This window comes from Alternaria novae-zelandiae (assembly GCF_023758075.1).
Source record: "Alternaria novae-zelandiae strain BMP 2774 chromosome Unknown scaffold_5, whole genome shotgun sequence".
In the NCBI taxonomy this organism is placed as follows: domain Eukaryota; kingdom Fungi; phylum Ascomycota; class Dothideomycetes; order Pleosporales; family Pleosporaceae; genus Alternaria; species Alternaria novae-zelandiae.
In genome coordinates this window covers 727,820-746,838 of record NW_026056965.1, presented here as the reverse complement: position 1 = coordinate 746,838, position 19,019 = coordinate 727,820, and the positions used below count along the sequence as shown (strand labels likewise).

Sequence of the window (19,019 nt, the reverse complement as noted above, 5' to 3'; positions counted from 1 at the left end):
CAGCTTGGATTGAAGATAGTCGTGGACGCGACTCCCTGATATTGATAATAAGGCCGAAACTCTATACATCATCACTAATATATAGGTTCCGTCTCATCCGCTGCACAAGAGACAGTTCACAACTCCAGTCCAACTCAACGTCAAGATCAAAGCCAACAACATGCCTCGCAACAAGTACGGAGAAGAGATTCGACATCGTTTCGACCCGTCTGAAGACCCTTGGTACTCTTCCGTTCCCAGGTCTGCACTCGTTTTCTACAATCCCGACAAGAACATCTCTCAACTGCGCATTGTGTCCAAGCCAAACCCTACACCGGACGATACAAGTCTAGTTGTCTACATTGACGGTGCGTGTCGAAACAACGGTCGACCAACAGCGCGGGCTTCATACGGTGTCTACTTCGGCCCTAACTCTCCTTACAACTGGAACGGTCTACTTGACGAGTCTCTGCCTCAAACGAGCACGCGTGCGGAAATTGAAGCTTTGAAGCGAGCGCTTCTTATCATCGGTGTAATCACACAGTTGGATCAGAGCCTCTATCGCATCAGAATTGCGACCGATTCAAGCTTCTTAGTCAAAGCTCTGAGCCAGTGGATGGAGCGCTGGATTGAACGTGGTGGGGTGGGCTCAAATGGCAGACAAGTCGCGCACTTCAAGATTTTGAAATGGTTGTACGACTGGTTGAACCGCTGGGAAGATAAAGACGAAACAGGTTGGAGCGAAATACAGCTCTGGCATGTACCAAGGAACATGAACCGAGAAGCAGATGCATTAGCGAACAAAGCTCTTGATGAAGCTTAAGCTGTATACAAAGAAGTAGTACTAATAACCGTTGATGCTTATGCCAATGCAGTATAAACAACAACGCCTTACGCAAATGCAGTGGTATCCAAGAGAACGTGCTAAATGTGAATGCAACAATCCCTCCTCCTTTTCCTCCCTCCGAAAACGCCATCTCTTATTAAGCCATATCCTGATCCGAAGCACCTTTGCCTGCTTCAGTGTTTTCAGGCGGCTCCAATTTCTGTTCCTCTTTCACTTCCTCGTCTTTGATCTCTACTACCTCTGTGGAGACACACGGGGCTCCTGTCTCAACAGCTGGTTTCCTCTTTTGGTTGTTGTATGGGTTCCATCGGGGTACCACGGGTTGTCGCTGGGGCTTGCGGTTATTTGCTTTTGGGTTCTTCGCGATCGATCCATCGTCCATGCGCATCCACTCCGTATCCTCGTTATCGATATGGTCTGAGATCTCTGCATCGTTCTCATCTTCCCAAATCATCAGATTAGTTCCGTTGATCTCGATCGAGCGGCCCCCGGTCCTTGGAACGAAGAAGACATCCGGCCCGGCCTTGCTGAAGTCTTGCTCCCATGTTTCTTTCTGTTGTAGTTTGAGAATATAGTCCATTGGCAAGGCGTATAGAACATTATCGTCCTTGTCGTAAAGTTCCTTGAGCGGGTAGTCCAGACAGGCGAGCCCGAATTTGCAGTCGATCCGACTAGACAGTGGATGTATGCGGCCGCCGAAGATCTTGAGTTCGAAAGCGATTCCACTCTCCGTCCACATGTTGTCGCCGAAGAAGACCTCGGGTTCGGAAAGCAGGGGATGATCGTGATGCGGCCCAGATACCTCACAGAAGTGTGCAACTTCATGGGCCAGACATGTAGCAAGGAACATGTTGTATCGCAATACCATCGCTGGCTCCCTGTATCGTAGCAAACTGAGCTTCTTTGCAGTGGTATAGAAATCCGAGTGTAGGCAGATGCGACTCGTGTGGCACTTGTGATTGATCTTCCGCATCAAACCGTTCTTGTAATCTTTGACGAGACCCATCGATGCATATGCAGTCTCTGGTGGTAGCGGATCGTGGTGGAAGTAGAAGTGGACAGTGTCGATCTGGTTATCCAGAAAGTTCTTGAATGTTACGTGATGCTCTTCAGACCATGGTACGTCCTCTTTGATGCGAAAACAAGGCTGACCATATGCTGCAGATGTCTCCTCGCAGGCCTCCCTCTTGCCAAATACGAGAGTGTGCCAGAAGTGAGCAGTGGCCTGAGATGTCAAGAGCAAGGTGGCTAGTTGCAAAGCCGGTTTCAAGACCTCGTAGATTCCATCCGGACACCCGTGCCAGTTATCTAGACGGAAAATAGGGTGTATCTCGTTGTCTAGCGTGCAGACAGGTGCGGGGACATCCTTTCCAAATGCTACAGCTTGTTTCTTGATCAATTCGACTGGATCAAACCCAAGCCTGACGGGTTTCTTCTTTGTCGCGTCTTTGCGATGCCCAAGTAACCTGCGGTACTTCTCCAACGCCTTGCGATCCTCTATCTGAGCGAGATGGTGGTTTATCGAGATGCTGAGCTGCAGCCCAAAGTCCTTGGGCACTTCGATCGTCGAAGGAGTGAATGAAAGTGATTTTTGATAATTCAAGACGTCCGGCAGATCATGAACCAGCTTGTCAATGCATTCATCCATGATCTTCCCCTCTTTGAGCTTGTGCAGGAGCACTGCGTTCTCGCCACGATCTTCGGCCTGCAGATCACCGTCTCCACCACCAGGTAGAAGATGACGCATCTTTCTCGATAGAGTCGGGGGTGGTCCACATTCTGGAGGTGGAGTATTCGATTCCGTAGGCGTCCAGTCCATGCTGTCCGGATCTTGCTCCTGGAAGGCGGCTTCTGGTACATCGCCATCGTCATCGACTGTGCCTTCCTCATTGAGCTGAACATCTTGATTCAGACGTTCTTCGATGAGTTGCGTTGTATGCACCATGGCCTCATACGCCTTCCGATATCTAAAAGGGTCCATTCTGGCGGGCGTCAGTATCCTGGAAGGGTTGGGCCGAGGTGGTTGCAGTTTCGTTCCAACTTGCGCTCAAACGTGGCAGAAGCGAAAGTGGTGGGATTAGGTAGCAGTCACGTCGAAGATGATCCAATCATGGGGCTGCCTTGTTGTTTTGCACCAGTGCGTTGCGTGGCTGCATCAGTCGAGGAACAATGTCTCTTCCTACGTGCCCTGAATGGATATGTCGCGCAGTTCGATCCCGACTGAGTCGCAGGGAGGAGGCAGAGTGTCCAACACCTGCCATCTCACCGAGCTTGGCTATGAAGCGTAGGTGTGGATGTTTCGGCTGCTTAGAGGGAAGTCTGGAGTGGGGTATTCTTACTAAGTCGACGAAGCGGTCAACACCCGCTAAGCGATAGAAAGGGGTCTATCCAAAATTAAAGCTAAATGATGGAAAATGAGGGTAGCGTTGAGTTCGTGTATCAGCGAAGAGAACGAACGGTGTGCCTGGATGAGCTGTTTACGCGCTAGCTTCTACTGGCGCCAAGGAATTACGCCGCTAGCTTTTCGTCACCGGTTGACGCACGTCACACTCCTGAACGGCATCTCATCGTCATTCCAGCCACGACAGCGTTGTCGCATCTCCATCGCCGTCAGCTCCGGACGTTCCGCAGATGGTGACCATTGCCACCAATGCTATGGACCACCCGAGCCACTCACATCACGCACAAGTGCACGAGCGATGTGCTGCTGTCGCGACCCTGCCCAGGTATCCAGCCCGTGACAACGACGAAAGTTCCAGAGGAATGCCGTATAGCTTAGCAGAGATTGCTTTGGTGACTTGATCTTGCCATTTCTCATGGATCTCAGACGACGTGCAAAGGCCGATCGAATCGACGGGAAAGCGCGCCGAGCTTACAGCCGACCGCGAAGCATGATGAGCCAGCTGTGTCGGCTAAGAGAAGTCGACTTGGAATTTTGATTGGGAAAAACGAAGTCGGACGCTTTCATACCTGCAGTGGTGCGCTCCCACGGAAACTGCACTCTCTAGTGTTCAGATACGATGACTGCTTTACCAGCTACACGAGCTCTTCTTCGATCTCGACATCACAGCCCACCTACAACGATCATCACCAGGCGCACATGAAACCCCAAGTGCTTGTGTGCCCAGGTCGCATATTCAGACCAAGAAGTTGAGTGCTTCATATTCTGCGTCTGACGAGAGGATACAGTCTTTGCTCCAATCTTAGCGATACTCATGCGAAGGCGTCATGGAGAACTATACAGTCTGAGGCTTCATGCTCCAAACTTGGCGTTCGCAAGGGGCCGCGTGGGTGCATCGCAGCAACATTGAGCGCCCGCGGTCCGTGGGCTAGGTAGTGGGGCGGTCGTGTTGCTGTTGGGGTGTTGCTGTCCGCAAGAACTAGATGGTATGGAGCTTTGAATCGGATACCCTTTGCATATGCACAATCGTTGAGAAGGTAAGGAACGTAGTAACCTGTAAACAGACAATCGGAGAGCGCCGACGCGGAGCATAACGCACGTCCTTCGCTTTCGGACGGATTGTTAAGAGCGCTGGGCGCTCCCTATTGGACGCTTCAAATTTAGATACCCATGCCGGGGTTTTTCATTCTCCGCCTCATGCCTCTCCACACAACTCCGCGCTAGGATCCAAATTTGGGGGCGAAAGCAATCAACTCGGTGCGTTTCTGAACACGCCGAGTCAGAAAGCACCGAGGGTATTGCATGATCACGATAAAACAACGTCAAGAACCATGGGATGAAAATTAGCCACGAAGATCACCATATCAAAAATGCTTTCGGGAGTTGCACTAATCACAGAAGCCGGATCTGGTACGTTTTCTTGTTGCTATCTTTGCATTATTATGACTTGCAAAAGACATGCAGCAAAGGAGATAGAAGGCTAATACTGCGTTGCAGGCTTCGGCCAGAGCGCCGCATACTCGCTGGCCCGCAATGGTGTTAAACAATTTGCCCTTGTCGACACCAACGAGGCTGGACTGCAAGAGACAACGCAGACGCTAGCATCGCAGTACAAGGTGACAGACGTGCTGAGTGTCTCCACTCCATGCAGCACGGAAGAGTCCGTCGAGGCTGTCGTTCAACAAGCCGCGTCACGCTTCGCTCGTATCGATTTCGTCATTCTGAATGCCGGCTTCGGTGGGCCCATGGGCGGCAGTCCCGACACGGCACCCGCCGCATTCGATACCCACCTCAAAGAACACGTGACTGGTGTCTGGCTCTGGCATCGGGCCGGGATACGGCAAATGCTGCGGCAAGAGCCGCGCGACTCGCGATATGGCCGTGGCAGTATCGTGCATGTCTGCTCAGTGCATGCCTTTGCCGCTTCACCCCCTCAAGTCGCTGCTGGTGCATATGTAGCGGGTCGACATGCTATCCTCGGTCTGACACGTTCTGAGGGCGTGCTGTATGCACCCCAGCAGATTCGTATCAATGCGCTCTGCCCTGGGTACATCATGTCGCCGCTCATCGCGTCCTCGGAACAGACCAAGGCTTTCATCGATAACCTTGTGCGAGAGCGTGTGCCTGCAGGCCGGCTGGGAGATGCTGAAGAGGTTGCTGATGCTGTTGTGTTCTTGGCTGGGCCCATGAGCAGCTACATGTTTGGTCAGTCATTGGTACTGGATGGGTATGTATTGTTCAATCTTTACGTGAGAAACCATGAAGCGCTGACTGGTGATAGGGGCTATTTGGCTCAGTGAGGTGCCACGATGCTGTAGGATAATAGGAGATAATACATACGTACCTCAACTTCTTGTCTCGAAGACGAACATCATACCGAGAGCATGTGAAATGCTTTCTCCCAATGGTTCAACACATTATTCTTGGGTATAGTGCTAACACAGATTGCCTGCCGCACCGTTGCTCAGCAGTGAGCGCGCTTTGAGACGGCCGATACATGCGCGCACTAGACTGAGATTTGCGCGGACGAGGTCAAGACAAGCTGGCGCAAAAGCCGCTTTCCCGTTGGGCGTTCCATTCGCCCCTTTATCGGGAGAAGACGCGGTAGACGACGAGGATCCAGATGTGACGAGAGCGGCTTCGAGAGAACCTAAGACGGCTGAGAAGCCTGTCAGGCGCAACGTCATCAGTTCGTTGCTGAGCGCATCGGCTTCGTCGGCAGCGAGATCGTAGTTGCCGAGGGAAAACTTCCAAGGCTGATTGGCATGCGGGCTCTCGACAGTGTTGCTGGTGTTGGGCGGGGGTGTACTTGTAGTCGTGGTGTTGCCGTTGCTGGCATCCGTGGATGCTTCTGCGACGGCCTCTTCATGAAGGTGCCATAATCGACACAGCCAGTCGACCAGATGAGCGCACAAGATGGTGACGGCAGTGAGTGGGAGTCGTTGTTGGCGACATCGTTCGCAGCTCAGTACAGCGAGACAAGGTCGTTCTGCCTCGGAGGTGACTTGGAATGCGGTTTCGAGTGGTACTTGCGATGAAGTGGTGTATTCCTCAACGCGCGCGAGCGTTCGCAAAGCGAGAAAAGCACAACCACAGTCAACGCGATGCATCTTCGTTTGGTTATTCGAGTATCGTGGAAACAGTCCTGACGGTATAGTCGTGACAGTTACATCTTATGGCGTCACCTTCGCCAGGGAGCCCTGTCACTGTCGGGTGTCGGATGTCACCTACCGAGCTCGGTGTGTTCTGAGTCAAGATCCCGAGGGGGTGGGTACCCGTCAGCCCAGTAAGATACAGTGCTTATCCTCAGGTAGCGGTGCTATATCGACAACTCGATAAGGTATAGCATCGTTCAAACGCTCAACACCAATAATGCGCCGAAGATCTTGGATGGTGCCGGGCTGACTGTGTTCGGAAGTACAAACAACGTAGAAGAACTGATTATTTGCACCACCCCATCACCCCATTATCCAAACCTTTCGCAGACTTGATCTCAGAGCTGAGAATATTACAACACCCTCGTATTGTATTCACCCAACATGGCTCCTTACGACAGTCCCGCAATTGCCGCAGGCTCCACCGTCCTTGTAACAGGGGCCAACGGTTTTGTTGGCGCTCACGTCACAGACCAGCTTCTCCAGCAAGGCTACAAGGTGCGAGGCACAGTGCGCGATGCCAGCAAGCACCAATGGCTCGCAGATCGTTTCTCGCAGCAGTATGGCGATAACAAGTTTGAACTCGTGACTGTCAAGGACATGAGAGAGCCCGGCGCGTTCGACGACGCGGTGTCAGGTATTCCCACCGCCTAAACAAAACACCGTTTCATCACTGACAAGTCTTACCGTCCAGGTGTCTCCGGAATTGTGCACGTTGCCTCAGTACGGGACATGGGTGTCACACCAGACGAATTGCTCCGAATCACCGTGGCCGGAACTCTGGGCTGTTTGGAAGCCGCAGCCAAAGAGCCCAGTGTGAAGCGCTTCGTGCTGACGTCGTCTTCAGCTGCGGTCCGCTCGCTGCAAGCATACCGAGGGACTGACACAGTGTCTGCGGATGAGTATGACGAGCAGACGCTGGCCTTGTCTAAGAACATTCCAGATTCGCTTCCACCGATGCATAAGTTCATGATCGCGTACTTTGCTTCCAAGGTCGCGGCCGAACAGGCATTCTGGGAGTGGATCAAGAACAACAAGCCGCACTTCTCTGCCAACGCAGTGCTGCCTTGCACTATCTACGGTAGTCCGCTAGACGTGGCCCACCAGGGCTTTCCGTCTACAGCGCGTATCCCGCTCCAGATCTTGGACGGCGATACTGACTCCATCAAGCATGTACAGCGTTGTATGTAACCCCTGCTCTTTCCAAATGTGCAGCGCAAACAACAGCTAACACTAGCGCAGTCTACTATGTCCACGTCCAGGACGTCGCTCGTCTCCATGTTGCCGGCTTGATCAACCCAGCCGTCAACGATGAACGCATCTTTGCTTACGCTTCGTCTTACTCAATCAACGAGTTCTTTGACATTTTCGCAAAAGCTGTCCCAGGTTACAAGCCGCGAGACAAGCTCGAGGGTCTAGATTTCCCGTTGGCGGAGATCGGACCGCGAGCTAGGGCGGAAGCACTGTTGAAGGAACTTGGCCGGCCGGGATTCATGGGGCTGGAGGAGACAATTACTGATAGTGTGAAGACACGTATCAGTGCTTCTTCGTAGCTTTAGCGGACGATAATGGAATAGTGTACTGCAGTTCGCACTTGAATGCCAGATGAAGAAGGCGAAGCAACGGATCTTACCGAGTGCCTTCGTATCCTCATGAGTACTTGCACGTGTGCTATGCGATGATAAGGTAATGACGTTAGATCCGGGGTTGTTCCGGGCAGAGAGAAGGTGTTGTAGACACCCAGGTACCTAGGTACTCACGATACTGTACTGTGCGATGACGAGCGATCGATGAGGCTCTCGCACTTGGAGTCGTCCCCTGACCCACTCGGGCCGAAATCTCCAAGCGGGGCACCACGCTCTTATTGGCTACCACCGCGCACGTGCCGTGAACTCCGAGCTTCCAGCGGCGGCCCCCACAGGTGACAGGACCTGCCTCTTCTCCTGTCACTTCAGCGGTGTCGCAGATTGAGCGGCAAACACCCCATCAACTTTTACATCCGATCCATCAACTGGCGGCCTTGCAATAGCCAATAGGACAGAGCAGATCTGATGGCGACAGAAACAACCAAATCTGCACGAAGTAGACATCAGATTCGGACAAGAAACTAAAGAGATCAGATTACTTCATACAAGGATGGAACCCCACCGCTTTTCCTTCGTACACTAACAAGACAAAACGCCGTTCCCACCAGAATTACTATCTGAAAACATCATTCGCTCATGAAGACTCCTCCTTCGCCTCCTCCGCCAATGCCTCGCGCATGGACTTGCTGTTGGGGTCGAAGTAGGGCTTCTCTCCAATACCGCACACGCGGTATCCGAAGCGGTTGCCGTGGTCGTCGTAGTCCATGGTCGCGTTGTGTACCATGCTGCGGTTGTCCCAGATGGCCATGTCGTTTGGACCTTGCCACCTGAAGCGGCATTGAAGATCATGGTTACGGAGTACCATGTCCATCAGCCAGTTCAGGATCATGTCGCTCTCTGGCTGAGTCAGGCCGTTGATGGATTCAGGCTGTTGGAGTGTCTGGTTAGTGGATGTATGGCTTGAATGCTGGAGCGAGACGTACGTATGCACCGATGGAGAAGACACTCTTCCATCCTGTGACGGGGTTTGTGCGGATGACCGGGTGTACGGCCTTCAGAGGGTTGCCGGTGTTCTCGGGGTGGCCACGCGCCTCTGTGTAGACCTGGAGCTTCGAGTTCTTGATGATCCGTTCGAAGACTGCGGAGAGACTTGTTAGAGGGCACGAAGTTCGCTAGCAGCTGGCAGACTTACATGGTGCGGTATAGTTTGCCGTCTTTCCTTCAAGCATCTTGCGCATGGGCTCGCTAATGCGGTCATAGACCTCATATCCAGATGCCCACAATGTGTCTCCTCCACAGGTGGGTAGCTCCACAAGCCTCAAGCATGTGTAGTCGGAAGGCACCTGCTCGGACTGGATGTCGCTGTGCCACGACTCAAGCGCCTGTCTTACATTTCCTAGGTCACGAGGTACGGCCTTGCCGTGGGCCATGATTCGCTGACGGGAGTTGATGGTGCTGATGTGCAGGTCGTTGCCACCCATCGGGGTGTTGGGGTTGAGTACGGGGTGGATGTGCAGGGTCGACTCCTTCGGCTTTCCCACTAGCTCACCCATACGTTGGATCAGCTGCTTCTGGAGATCGTTGGTCATGTCGTTCTGGTTGCGGAAGAAGACGACTCCACGTCGCGCGACTAGAGAGAACACATTCGTCAGCTCTGTCTTCTCGAGAGTAGCGATTTGCGCGCTTACTCGTGATGGCGAGGTCTCTGAGAAGCTCATCCGAGTTGGGTGCGTTCAGCATCTGAACGAGATTCGCCTCTGGGAACTCGGTGCCCACTGTAGGCGTAACTAAGAATTGCTTCAAAGGCTTGAGGACGCCCTTCAGTTTCTGTGGCTTCGGGAACGGTGTCTCTTGAGCATATCCTCGGCGCAGGCATGGTGAACGAGCTGGTTGCAGTGCGGCGAGACGGAGCGCTGGCGCAGCGCGGCAAAGCAAGGTACTGGCGGTTCTCGACATTGTGACTGATGAGGTATCTACTGACTGAAAGCAGAGGATAATGAGAAGCAAACGACGATTGATTCTATGAAAGCAGTCTAGCTACTGTAATAATAGATGCCATGGGACCCCATCTGGACTCGGATAACCGAAGAGACCGAAAAGTCGGCGCATTTTGCTTACTCTACTGTGGTAGCCGGGGCATATGTTCGATGTGGTACGAGCTATGAACCACGATCACCAACATATCAACTCACACAGCTATCTTGAAGACGTCATCGTTTCTGCCTTTTATCCATGCATACTTCACCCAGGGTGCTGCTTTACCTAGGTAGGCTTAACTTTGTACTCGCAATCTGGGAAATCCCGCGAGTACAGTGTCTCTAGTCTACAATCCACGTGCGGACAGCATGGGAGAGCGAGCCTCATCGGTGATGCACGAAGACCCACAGTGGCCGGTTGCGTGTCGTGGCTCGGAGTATTTGTGGAACTTCGGGCCGAGCCCACTGCGGGATATTTTGAGTACCTGAACAGCGAGTACACACCCGATAGTCCACCACCGGCAGTTGCGATCGCGTACCATGCCAATGTTTTCGTTACTCACCGAAGGCTCAATCGCTGGATCGAATCGATCAAAGGTGGCACTACACTACTTCGGCCGGCCTTCTCAAACACCGAGAATGGCATAGTATGCTGAAGCCGGATCTTGTGTTTTCGGCAGTTCGCGTGCGTTCAAGAGGTGTCGTTTCTGTCCATAGGCATATACTCTCCGTGCAACTTGAAGGTTTTATCCTGGAACGTACAGACTTTGCACGGGATTAAGCTCCATAACCTCTTTCATTCTCCTTTCCAGCCACATTCCAGAGAATACAACATCACTTAGGAGCTATGGCAAAGAAACTAGCTGTTATCACCGGTGCGACTGGCAACCAAGGTGGTTCCATCGCTCGCGGGTTGCTCAAGTCTGGTGACTGGCAGATCCGCGCAGTGACCAGGAATCCGAGCGGAGAGAAGGCCCAGAAGCTTGCTGCGGAGGGCATGGAGGTCGTTCAAGGAAGTTATGACGATGAAGAGTCTATTAGGAAAGCCTTCACAGTGAGTCTTCATTGTCTTCGCTGATGTCTTGACCAAGAACTGACATGGAGGAAGGGCGCGCAAGCCATCTTCGCCGTGACTCAGTGGTGGGAACCTTTCTTCAAAGGCGCCAGTCAGTCTGAGGCCGGTGAGATCGAGAAGCGCGATGGCATCATGCTCGCGAGATTGGCCGCTGAAGTAAAGACATTGGAGCATTACATTTGGAGCACACTTCCTGCGGCAGACGAAATCACCAAAGGCAGATTCCCTGTCCCTCACTTCGACTACAAAGCCAAGGTCGACGATCACATCCGGAAGAACATGCCAGAGCTGGCGGCTAAGACCACCTTTCTCATGTTTGGCTTCTATCCGTCCAATTTTGCTTTCTTCCCCATGTTGAAGCCACAGCCAGTGGTAAGTGACCATCTTTAACATACGGCTTGTTAACATGACTAACAAATGTCCGTTAGGCCAGTGCGCCGGGGAAATACGTTTGGATGGTCCCGTCAACTCCATCCACCGTTTACCCCATGGCCGGTGACATGGCCAAAGACCCAGGTGTTTGGGCGCGCCAAATCTTGGCGAACCCCAAGTTGACGCATGGTAAATACGCCGGTGTCTGCACCGAGGTTCTGTCCCTTGGAGAGGCGCTCTCGCAGTGGGAAGAGGTCTCAGGCAAGAAAGGCGTATACGTGGAGTGTAAGCCAGAAGTTATCGGTAGTTTGTTTGGTCTGGCCGGAGAAGAGGCTGTCACAGGTGTTGTATTTGGTGAAGCAGTGACGGACTGGTTTGGGCATGTTAAGGAACAGGGTCTTTTCATTACTAAGGAGCAGTTGGGTATATCGCCCGATGAGGTTTCCAACTTCAAGCAAGCTCTTGAGGCGGTAAAACCATTCTTGGGCTGAACAATACTTGTATTTCAAGCCTTTAACTACTCTTGTGTTCACCCAGTCTATATTTGGCAAGCATCTACTTGCGTGGTGAATGGAATTGCAGAAGGTGTGAGTATTTCGCGGTTTACATGAGTCCAATCTTTACGACAGCGGCCTAAGTATGAAGTGAGGGCCAGCCAGATCAAGGGTCAGCATGAACGTCTTCTATATGCATTATCTTCAAGGTTATTCAGGAAGTGAAGCAACATAGCAAATACACAAACCGTAGTCAATTCGGGTCGGCTGTTCTCGTTCACTGAGTACGACGCCAAATCTTACTGTCGTAGTGATAGCCGATGTCTCCATCCACATCCCGAATATCCTTTCCTTGACGAATACTTCACGTGATTAAGTCAAGAAGACCAACAGTTTGAAGCCCTGCGATCGAAGGTGCGAGAAGAGTTGAACCGGTCCGTTTCGAATGGGTTGATCAGGGCGCCTTCGCCTCTTAAAACAACAAGTCTCCACTACCCACGCAACGAGCGGGTCCTCGGAAAATCATCAGCATCCAAAGCAGGTTCACGTACCCTGAACATGCGAGTCAAACATCGGGCCCCTGTGTGTATGCGCTGGTATGAACGACGAGGCTGTGGGTGCAGCCGAAAACGGCCCTTTGTATATGTCCCCTTCGCCCGCCAGTCTCCACGAGAGCCTGCTCGTGCACCCAATTGGCTCAACGTACCGAAACTTCGGCCCGAACTCTATGAGGCTTTGGCTATTGTATATCTTATCTCTGAGAAGCTCTTGATGCAACCGAACAAGGCCCTTCTCAGAACACCTTCCCCGTTCGCAAGTCTCCACGCGGTGCTGCCAAGTTGAAGGAACGAAGCACGAGCGCAATCTAGCGGTACGGGCCTTGAGAGTGCGTCAATTTCGATAGTGTTAGGTAACGTGGGATGTATGATGACTTTTCATACGACGACGTTGCTCTGTTGAACTCCGCAGCAGTCTTTTGGTCGTCAACAAAGGCGCCAGGGTAGTGGAGAATCGGTACCCGATCTGGATGCATGCTGCACCTCCGGTGATGAGCCGAGCGACACTGTTGCATGCATCGCCTCGAGCCATACCAAATCCCAGGCATATGATATGCATTGATTTGGACGCAAATGACACATATCCCGAGGACGTTGGAGGCTACACCGTTTTTCGTGCTGACATGTATGACATGCATCGTTCCGAGCCGTGCTTTAGTGTAACCACGATCAGCTCTCGCCATGTTCTTACAATACCAGTACTATGGTACGACCCAAAAGGCCTATGTATAAGCCGGAAGTGAGAGCCCGTCTTACTTACTATGTAAAGAAGCAGGCGAGCCCTGGAGTGTATGTCGGATGTGGGCCACTGGCAAGGGTCTCTTGCAGCTAAGCCGATTGGGATGCTTAGTTCACGTAAGGTAGTAACGCTTAGGGTCTATCCGAAGTCACCCCAGATCGCGAGATCTTACCTGAAAGGTGTATCCACACACACAAAGCTTTTGCATACCATCACAGTACCAAGGCAGTTCGAGGTAGTCTCAGCGCGTACGTGTTATCAGCTGAAACCGATCCGAAGTCCCTCCAGATCAACAGCTCTTAGCGGCCCCACCCAGGATACTCTGGTCTGATAGTATGGCCGGTATATGTATCGCAACATCGCTATCGCCTTCTGGCTACCGAAACAAGCGTCAACGTTGAATAAAGTATGCAAGACAACGATTCCAGCGCCAAGAGCAGCGCGCCAGCGCCAAAACCCACCAAGTACCGCCTTGCCTGTGATAGCTGTCAACACTCCAAGATCCGATGTGATCAAGAGCGGCCGAAATGTCGCAGATGTGCGAAGAAAGGCATAGAGTGCGTCTATAGCCCGGCGCGACGAGCTGGGCGACCGCGCACTCGCAACAACAGCAAGAGCTCCACCGGCATCACTACCAGCGCAACTGCGAGCCAGAAAGGGTATCTGACGCCCATGACGGAGACCGGCATTACCATTCCGACCTCAGGTGAGGTGTCGCCATTTGCTCCATTCAGCCTGGCATCCACCTCAGAGAACTGCTCCAGCTCCAGTTCCAGCTCCGACTCCAGCGCATCCACCATTCCCGGCATGACGCAATCTACGGACTTATCGAGCCCCGATCGGATGGAATTCTCGCCATATCGACATTCAGACGACGATTTCCTGCAAGGTCTGCCAGATTTCATCGGTTCGCAATGTGGCACACCCAAGCAAACAGCCAATTGCTATTACCCTATGTCTCCCGATTTCCACATTGCTCCCGAGCTTCTCGACATGGGGTTCTGTGGAGCGCCATGGGAGCAGCAGCAACGAGAGCATGAACAACACCAGTCCGATCCTTCGACCATGCTTCTTGCCGAAGGGCTACCATACTTTGGTTTGCTGACCCCAGACGGTCATCAGCCATGCTATCATCCGGATCAGCAATATGCGAACACGCCAATGCCGACCACAAGTAGCAAAGGCTTCGATAACTGCGGCTACGTAGTCCCTCCGCAGCAGCAAACACATCCACAATTCCCGCAACCCTCAGACGACATCTCTCTTTCGCCTAAGTCATGCAACTGCGTGCCCACCCTCCTCGATCACCTATCTACATCCTCGTATTCGCCCTCCTCCTCACCCATCGCCTCTACCTCAGCCGCGCTCTCCACCTCGAGAATGCTCATAACCTGCTGTTGCAACACGATGGCGTGCCCGAACGCATGTTCGACGCGCCCTTCGACTGCGCTCGTCATCTGTGAGGCTATCGACCGAGCACTTGTTTCGCTCAAACTGGGCGGCACTTCCCTCTGGACACCGACGCTGGCATCTTCACCAAGTTGCGACAGTGGCGCATCTTCACCACCGTCTTCATCGTTATCGTCATCAAGTACAACAGGTGGGACTTCAGTGATAGACGAGGAGCACGAGCCGCTACGCTGCGGAACACTGCCGATCAGGGGCGCCGACCGGCGGGCCGTAGTGCGGGTGCTACTAGTGAAGCGAGTGTTGGAGGCCCAGCGGGTCCTGGAACGCCTAAGGGATGCCTTATTGTCGGGTTTACTAGTCGATGGGGAGGCGGCGGCGGTGAAGAATCCTCTTCTCGCACTGTGTGCGGACGTTGCGGGGGAGTTTGCGACGAAGGTGGCGGAAAGGGTGGAGACTGTAAAGCTACAGATGTAATGGGTAAAGACTGGCGCAGGGAGTATAGGAGTCATTGGCCTATGACTGGGCAGGCTACAATGACGGAATCTCTTTTAGTTGTCGATAGTTGATCAAGCGATTGCGTTTCGTGGCGTTCGTGCCATCTTCCATGAAGTCAACACTACTATTGCACCCTGTTCTGTCCAACGTGACGCCATCTCCCGTGCACGTACACTACTCTTGCTCATTGTGAAGTTCAGGTTGCCTAAACACGTATGCATAGCCATGACGATAAGCCCTGATTGCTTCACGGTTTTCGTGGACGAGACACAAGATAGTCCTCGATAGGTCGATGGCTCGGTTTGTTTTCTCTTTCGGGGGTTACTATCAGCCAAACGACAACAGATAGCGCGGTGTTTTCGAGTCCAGATCTTCAAACAGTCGTCACTACTAAACCACGTTACCACTCCCCCGGTACGACGATCTCGGCCACCGATGATACGAAAGACTCTCAATGATTCACAATGTACCGAAGAAGCACAGGCAATGTCGAGATGTGTCTGTGCTGTCAAAGTACGTATAACTTCATAGTTCCTGGTCGCAGAATCTTGTATCTCATCATCAACGACCTCTACACCAATTCATCAGTGAAGAGTTTACAACCATGTCTGCCATTCCGTTTCTGTCTGAACCTTCAGATGCATCTTATGACGAAAATGTCGAAGCCGACAACATCCTTGATGCTCTCGAGACTCTGGCCGCCGGCCACATCCCCGCCTCTCTTTACAAAGACGAGGAAAAGCGACTTCGATTTCTCGAAGCTGCCAGGATGGCCTCTCTCAAGCTCGAGCAACCATGGGACACTATGCAGCGTCTGATCTTTTGCGCACTGCCACCCAACATGGTGCAAGTGGGCATCGATCTGGGGCTGTGGAGACTCCTTTCTGCGCGGCAGGGTACGGCGATGAGCGTGAGTCAATTGGCTGCTGAGTTGGGCGCTGAGGAGGCACTGCTAGTGCGAGTGCTACGATATGCAGCAACGCAGTGGATGGTGGAGCAAGTCGGCGTGGAGACGTACCGGGCCACAAACATCACGCGATACCTAGCCATGTCAGGGCTTGAATCCGTGATATTCCATGTGTGAGTACCACTGGACCTTGATTCTGAGGCTTGTAACTAATTTACTTTGCAGAACGGAGAGGAACATCGCAACGTACAATGCGATACCGAAGTGGATGGCGGACAATGGCTACAAGCAACCGCTGGACAACAAGCATCTTCCGTTCAACTTGGGCAAGAACACGGACCTGCACTTCTTTGAGTGGCTATCGCAGCGACCCCGTCATCAACAAGCCTTCAACGAGTACATGTCGTTTCAGCGAGTGGGGCAGAAGAGCTGGCTCGACGTGTTTCCGCTCGAGAAGTACGTGCACGGCTCCACTACGGGAGATAATCACCGAACTCTCTTCGTGGACGTCGGTGGCGGATACGGACACCAGGCTAGGGAGGTGTTGAGGAGATTTCCCCAGCTGCAGGGACGTGTTGTGCTGCAGGACACGCACGCGGCGGCCATCGATTCTGCAAAGAGTATTGAGGGACTGAAGGTTGTCCACCATGACTTCACACAGCCGCAGCCAGTCAAGGGAGCGTGCGTCTACTACCTACGCAACATCCTGCATGACTGGCCTGATCAGGCCTGCTACAACATCCTTTCTCAACTCAAAGACGCTCTTGCTCCTGACTCAGTCATCTTGCTGGACGAGCTTGTCATTCAGGATGAGGGCGCGCACTGGTACGGCGCATCGTTTGATTTGCTGATGATGGCCAATTATGGGGCACAAGAGAGGTCATTGGCTAAGTGGGATCGTATCTTGAAGGAAGTTGGGCTGGAACGGAAGATGTTTGTGCCGTACAGCATGCAGGGAGATGGCGTTCAGGTAGTCGGGGCTCGGACAGCGGTGCATGAGAAGTTGTGAATGTATCTTTTAGCGATTTTTGGTTGGTGTTCATTGGCACGAGAACGGTTGTATACAATGTCGCCCCTTGGTGTGGACCTGGTCAGGCCGGGATGCCTAATGAGAATTTCGGTGCTTCTTCGCCAAGACATCTCCGTATCGATAAGCTCTCCCCAAAACTGTTCCGATAGCCGGAACGTCTTTCCGAAACTGCACGCCGGCAAAGGCCATCTGGGCAGTGATCATGAGCAATAGTTGCTTGCATTTTCGATCATCGGCAGGTTAGCTCGTATTCCATCTCACCCCGTGGCGATTATGTGAGGGCAAAGCGACGTTACTCAAACCACCGCAGCGCGCGAGCTGCGATATTCGGTGGATTTTGGTTTACCCCGGATTCCGACTTGCCAAATTGGTCCGCGAATCGCGACACTCTCGCGATCTAGACATGGGGCTTTGCACAATGTCATGCAGCTTGTATGTAAGCTAACAAGCGCCCCATACTTTTGGTCATTGTACAACTGCAGTCGCGATATCGTGCGCGCAATACTCATCTCATACACCCATCGTTCGCCATTACCACCATGTCAAGCAACTTCAAGATTGAGCCATTGGTCCATCCTTCGGGAAAGACTTGCAAGGTACGAGTTGAATCCATGCATGAGCGCTCTTCTTGCTTTCAGTCGCTCACATTATTCCTCTTAGTTTGGAGCCGTCGTCACTGGTCTCGACCTGAACAAGTTCACGGACGAGACGGTAGCACAGCTGCAGAAAGCCACCTGGGAGCACAAGCTTCTCATCATCAAAGGCCAACATGACCTCGAACCGAAGCGTGGTTGGGAGCTGCTACAAAAGCTGGACCCAGACTCTTGCAAGATAGACAACACCACCTTCGCTCGCGCGTTCTACCCCAAGGATGGTATAGTGGTAAGTCCAGCGACAGAACTTCCGCCACTGCAAAGTACGACGGAGCGCTGATGGATGATCAGGCAGCGATCAACTATGTCGAAGTCCCTGACGCAGGCGCCTTTGTCTTCATTGGCAAAGGCCCCCAAGACGACCCGCGCTATGGCAAGCCAGGCCTAAACATGGGCGCTACCAACTTCAACCAATACTACTGCAAGCCGCTTGCAGACGAAGATTTCGAGGCCGGAAAGACTCGCTTCCACTGGTGGCACGTGGACGGCACCTACTGGAAATACGATCCCCCGACCTTCACCATGCTCCGACCCATCAAGTTCCCTACAGAAGGCAAGGCGACACAGACGGTGGAATGGGCCGACGGCTCGGGTCAGAGCATGGAAGTCAAGCCAGGTCGCACGGCGTTTGTAGACGTCGAGCAGCTGTATGAGTCGCTGAGCGACGAGGAGAAGCAGATGGTCGACCACAGCTGGGTGGAGTACATGTACTGGCCGTACGAGAAGATCAAGGGCTGCCGCGGTGCACCAAATGGTCTAGGTGTAGCGAGCGAGGGCAGGGAGTTGCCAGACGAGGAGGTGGAGGCCCATGAGGAGGGGAGCAAGGAGTGGCAGAAGAAGGTATGTCCGCTTTTACAACAGACTCAAGGGATCTGGTGCTAACACCGTTGTAGCTCCCGCTGGTATGGGTCAACCCCGTCACTGGCAAGAGGTCGTTCCAGTGCCAGCACAACCTCGCCCGCCGGTTATTCATTCGCAAGGGCCCGAACGACACGCCAAAGGTCATCGATGACTTGGGCGAGGTGAGGAAGTTCTTGGACAGCTTCCAAGGGCGGATGATCAAGCCTGAGCACATCTGGGTCGGACCTGAGGAAGAGCAAGACCTGCTTCTCTTCCAAAACTACGGTCTCTTCCACACAAAGATCGATTACCCGGCAAGTTGGGGTGTCAGGACGGTGCACCAAGGTTGGTTGCCTGGCGGTAAGCCGCCCGCTGGACCTGTGCCGATTCCAGAGCTTTAGATAGAGACTGTGGCGCCCATACGTAGTTGCTCAAACCAAAAGGTTCTTCAAGCATCGTTGATCGCGTCCCTTCTCCCAATGCCCAGTGTGATGAGTTCCAAC

General features: G+C 52.9%; 8 protein-coding genes across 8 annotated transcripts; 6 read left to right on the top strand and 2 right to left on the bottom strand.

Moving 5' to 3' along the window:
• Window positions 1-160: 160 nt before the first annotated feature.
• Window positions 161-802, top strand: J4E88_003287 (uncharacterized protein; the record flags this gene model as incomplete). The annotated part of the gene is made up of 1 exon (XM_049396940.1): window positions 161-802. One exon carries the CDS (start codon window positions 161-163, stop codon window positions 800-802), a length of 642 nt encoding a protein of 213 aa, XP_049257282.1.
• A 160-nt stretch (window positions 803-962) lies between these two features.
• J4E88_003286 (uncharacterized protein) lies at window positions 963-2,807 on the bottom strand (the record flags this gene model as incomplete). The annotated part of the gene is made up of 1 exon (XM_049396939.1): window positions 963-2,807. One exon carries the CDS (start codon window positions 2,805-2,807, stop codon window positions 963-965), a length of 1,845 nt encoding a protein of 614 aa, XP_049257281.1.
• Window positions 2,808-4,597: 1,790 nt separating this feature from the next.
• J4E88_003285 (uncharacterized protein) lies at window positions 4,598-5,960 on the top strand (the record flags this gene model as incomplete). Its single annotated transcript, XM_049396938.1, has 3 exons — window positions 4,598-4,637; window positions 4,725-5,454; window positions 5,765-5,960. The coding sequence occupies 3 exons, from the start codon at window positions 4,598-4,600 to the stop codon at window positions 5,958-5,960; spliced, it is 966 nt and encodes a 321-aa protein (XP_049257280.1).
• Window positions 5,961-6,766: 806 nt separating this feature from the next.
• On the top strand, window positions 6,767-7,935 carry J4E88_003284 (uncharacterized protein; the record flags this gene model as incomplete). The annotated part of the gene is made up of 3 exons (XM_049396937.1): window positions 6,767-7,019; window positions 7,077-7,565; window positions 7,625-7,935. The coding sequence occupies 3 exons, from the start codon at window positions 6,767-6,769 to the stop codon at window positions 7,933-7,935; spliced, it is 1,053 nt and encodes a 350-aa protein (XP_049257279.1).
• Window positions 7,936-8,602: 667 nt separating this feature from the next.
• J4E88_003283 (uncharacterized protein) lies at window positions 8,603-9,924 on the bottom strand (the record flags this gene model as incomplete). Its single annotated transcript, XM_049396936.1, has 4 exons — window positions 8,603-8,896; window positions 8,952-9,106; window positions 9,161-9,598; window positions 9,657-9,924. The coding sequence occupies 4 exons, from the start codon at window positions 9,922-9,924 to the stop codon at window positions 8,603-8,605; spliced, it is 1,155 nt and encodes a 384-aa protein (XP_049257278.1).
• An 867-nt stretch (window positions 9,925-10,791) lies between these two features.
• J4E88_003282 (uncharacterized protein) lies at window positions 10,792-11,882 on the top strand (the record flags this gene model as incomplete). The annotated part of the gene is made up of 3 exons (XM_049396935.1): window positions 10,792-10,998; window positions 11,053-11,391; window positions 11,448-11,882. The coding sequence occupies 3 exons, from the start codon at window positions 10,792-10,794 to the stop codon at window positions 11,880-11,882; spliced, it is 981 nt and encodes a 326-aa protein (XP_049257277.1).
• Window positions 11,883-15,690: 3,808 nt separating this feature from the next.
• On the top strand, window positions 15,691-17,002 carry J4E88_003281 (uncharacterized protein; the record flags this gene model as incomplete). The annotated part of the gene is made up of 2 exons (XM_049396934.1): window positions 15,691-16,166; window positions 16,219-17,002. 2 exons carry the CDS (start codon window positions 15,691-15,693, stop codon window positions 17,000-17,002), a joined length of 1,260 nt encoding a protein of 419 aa, XP_049257276.1.
• Window positions 17,003-17,562: 560 nt separating this feature from the next.
• Window positions 17,563-18,917, top strand: J4E88_003280 (uncharacterized protein; the record flags this gene model as incomplete). Its single annotated transcript, XM_049396933.1, has 4 exons — window positions 17,563-17,619; window positions 17,684-17,905; window positions 17,968-18,516; window positions 18,570-18,917. The coding sequence occupies 4 exons, from the start codon at window positions 17,563-17,565 to the stop codon at window positions 18,915-18,917; spliced, it is 1,176 nt and encodes a 391-aa protein (XP_049257275.1).
• Between the last annotated feature and the right edge of the window lie 102 nt (window positions 18,918-19,019).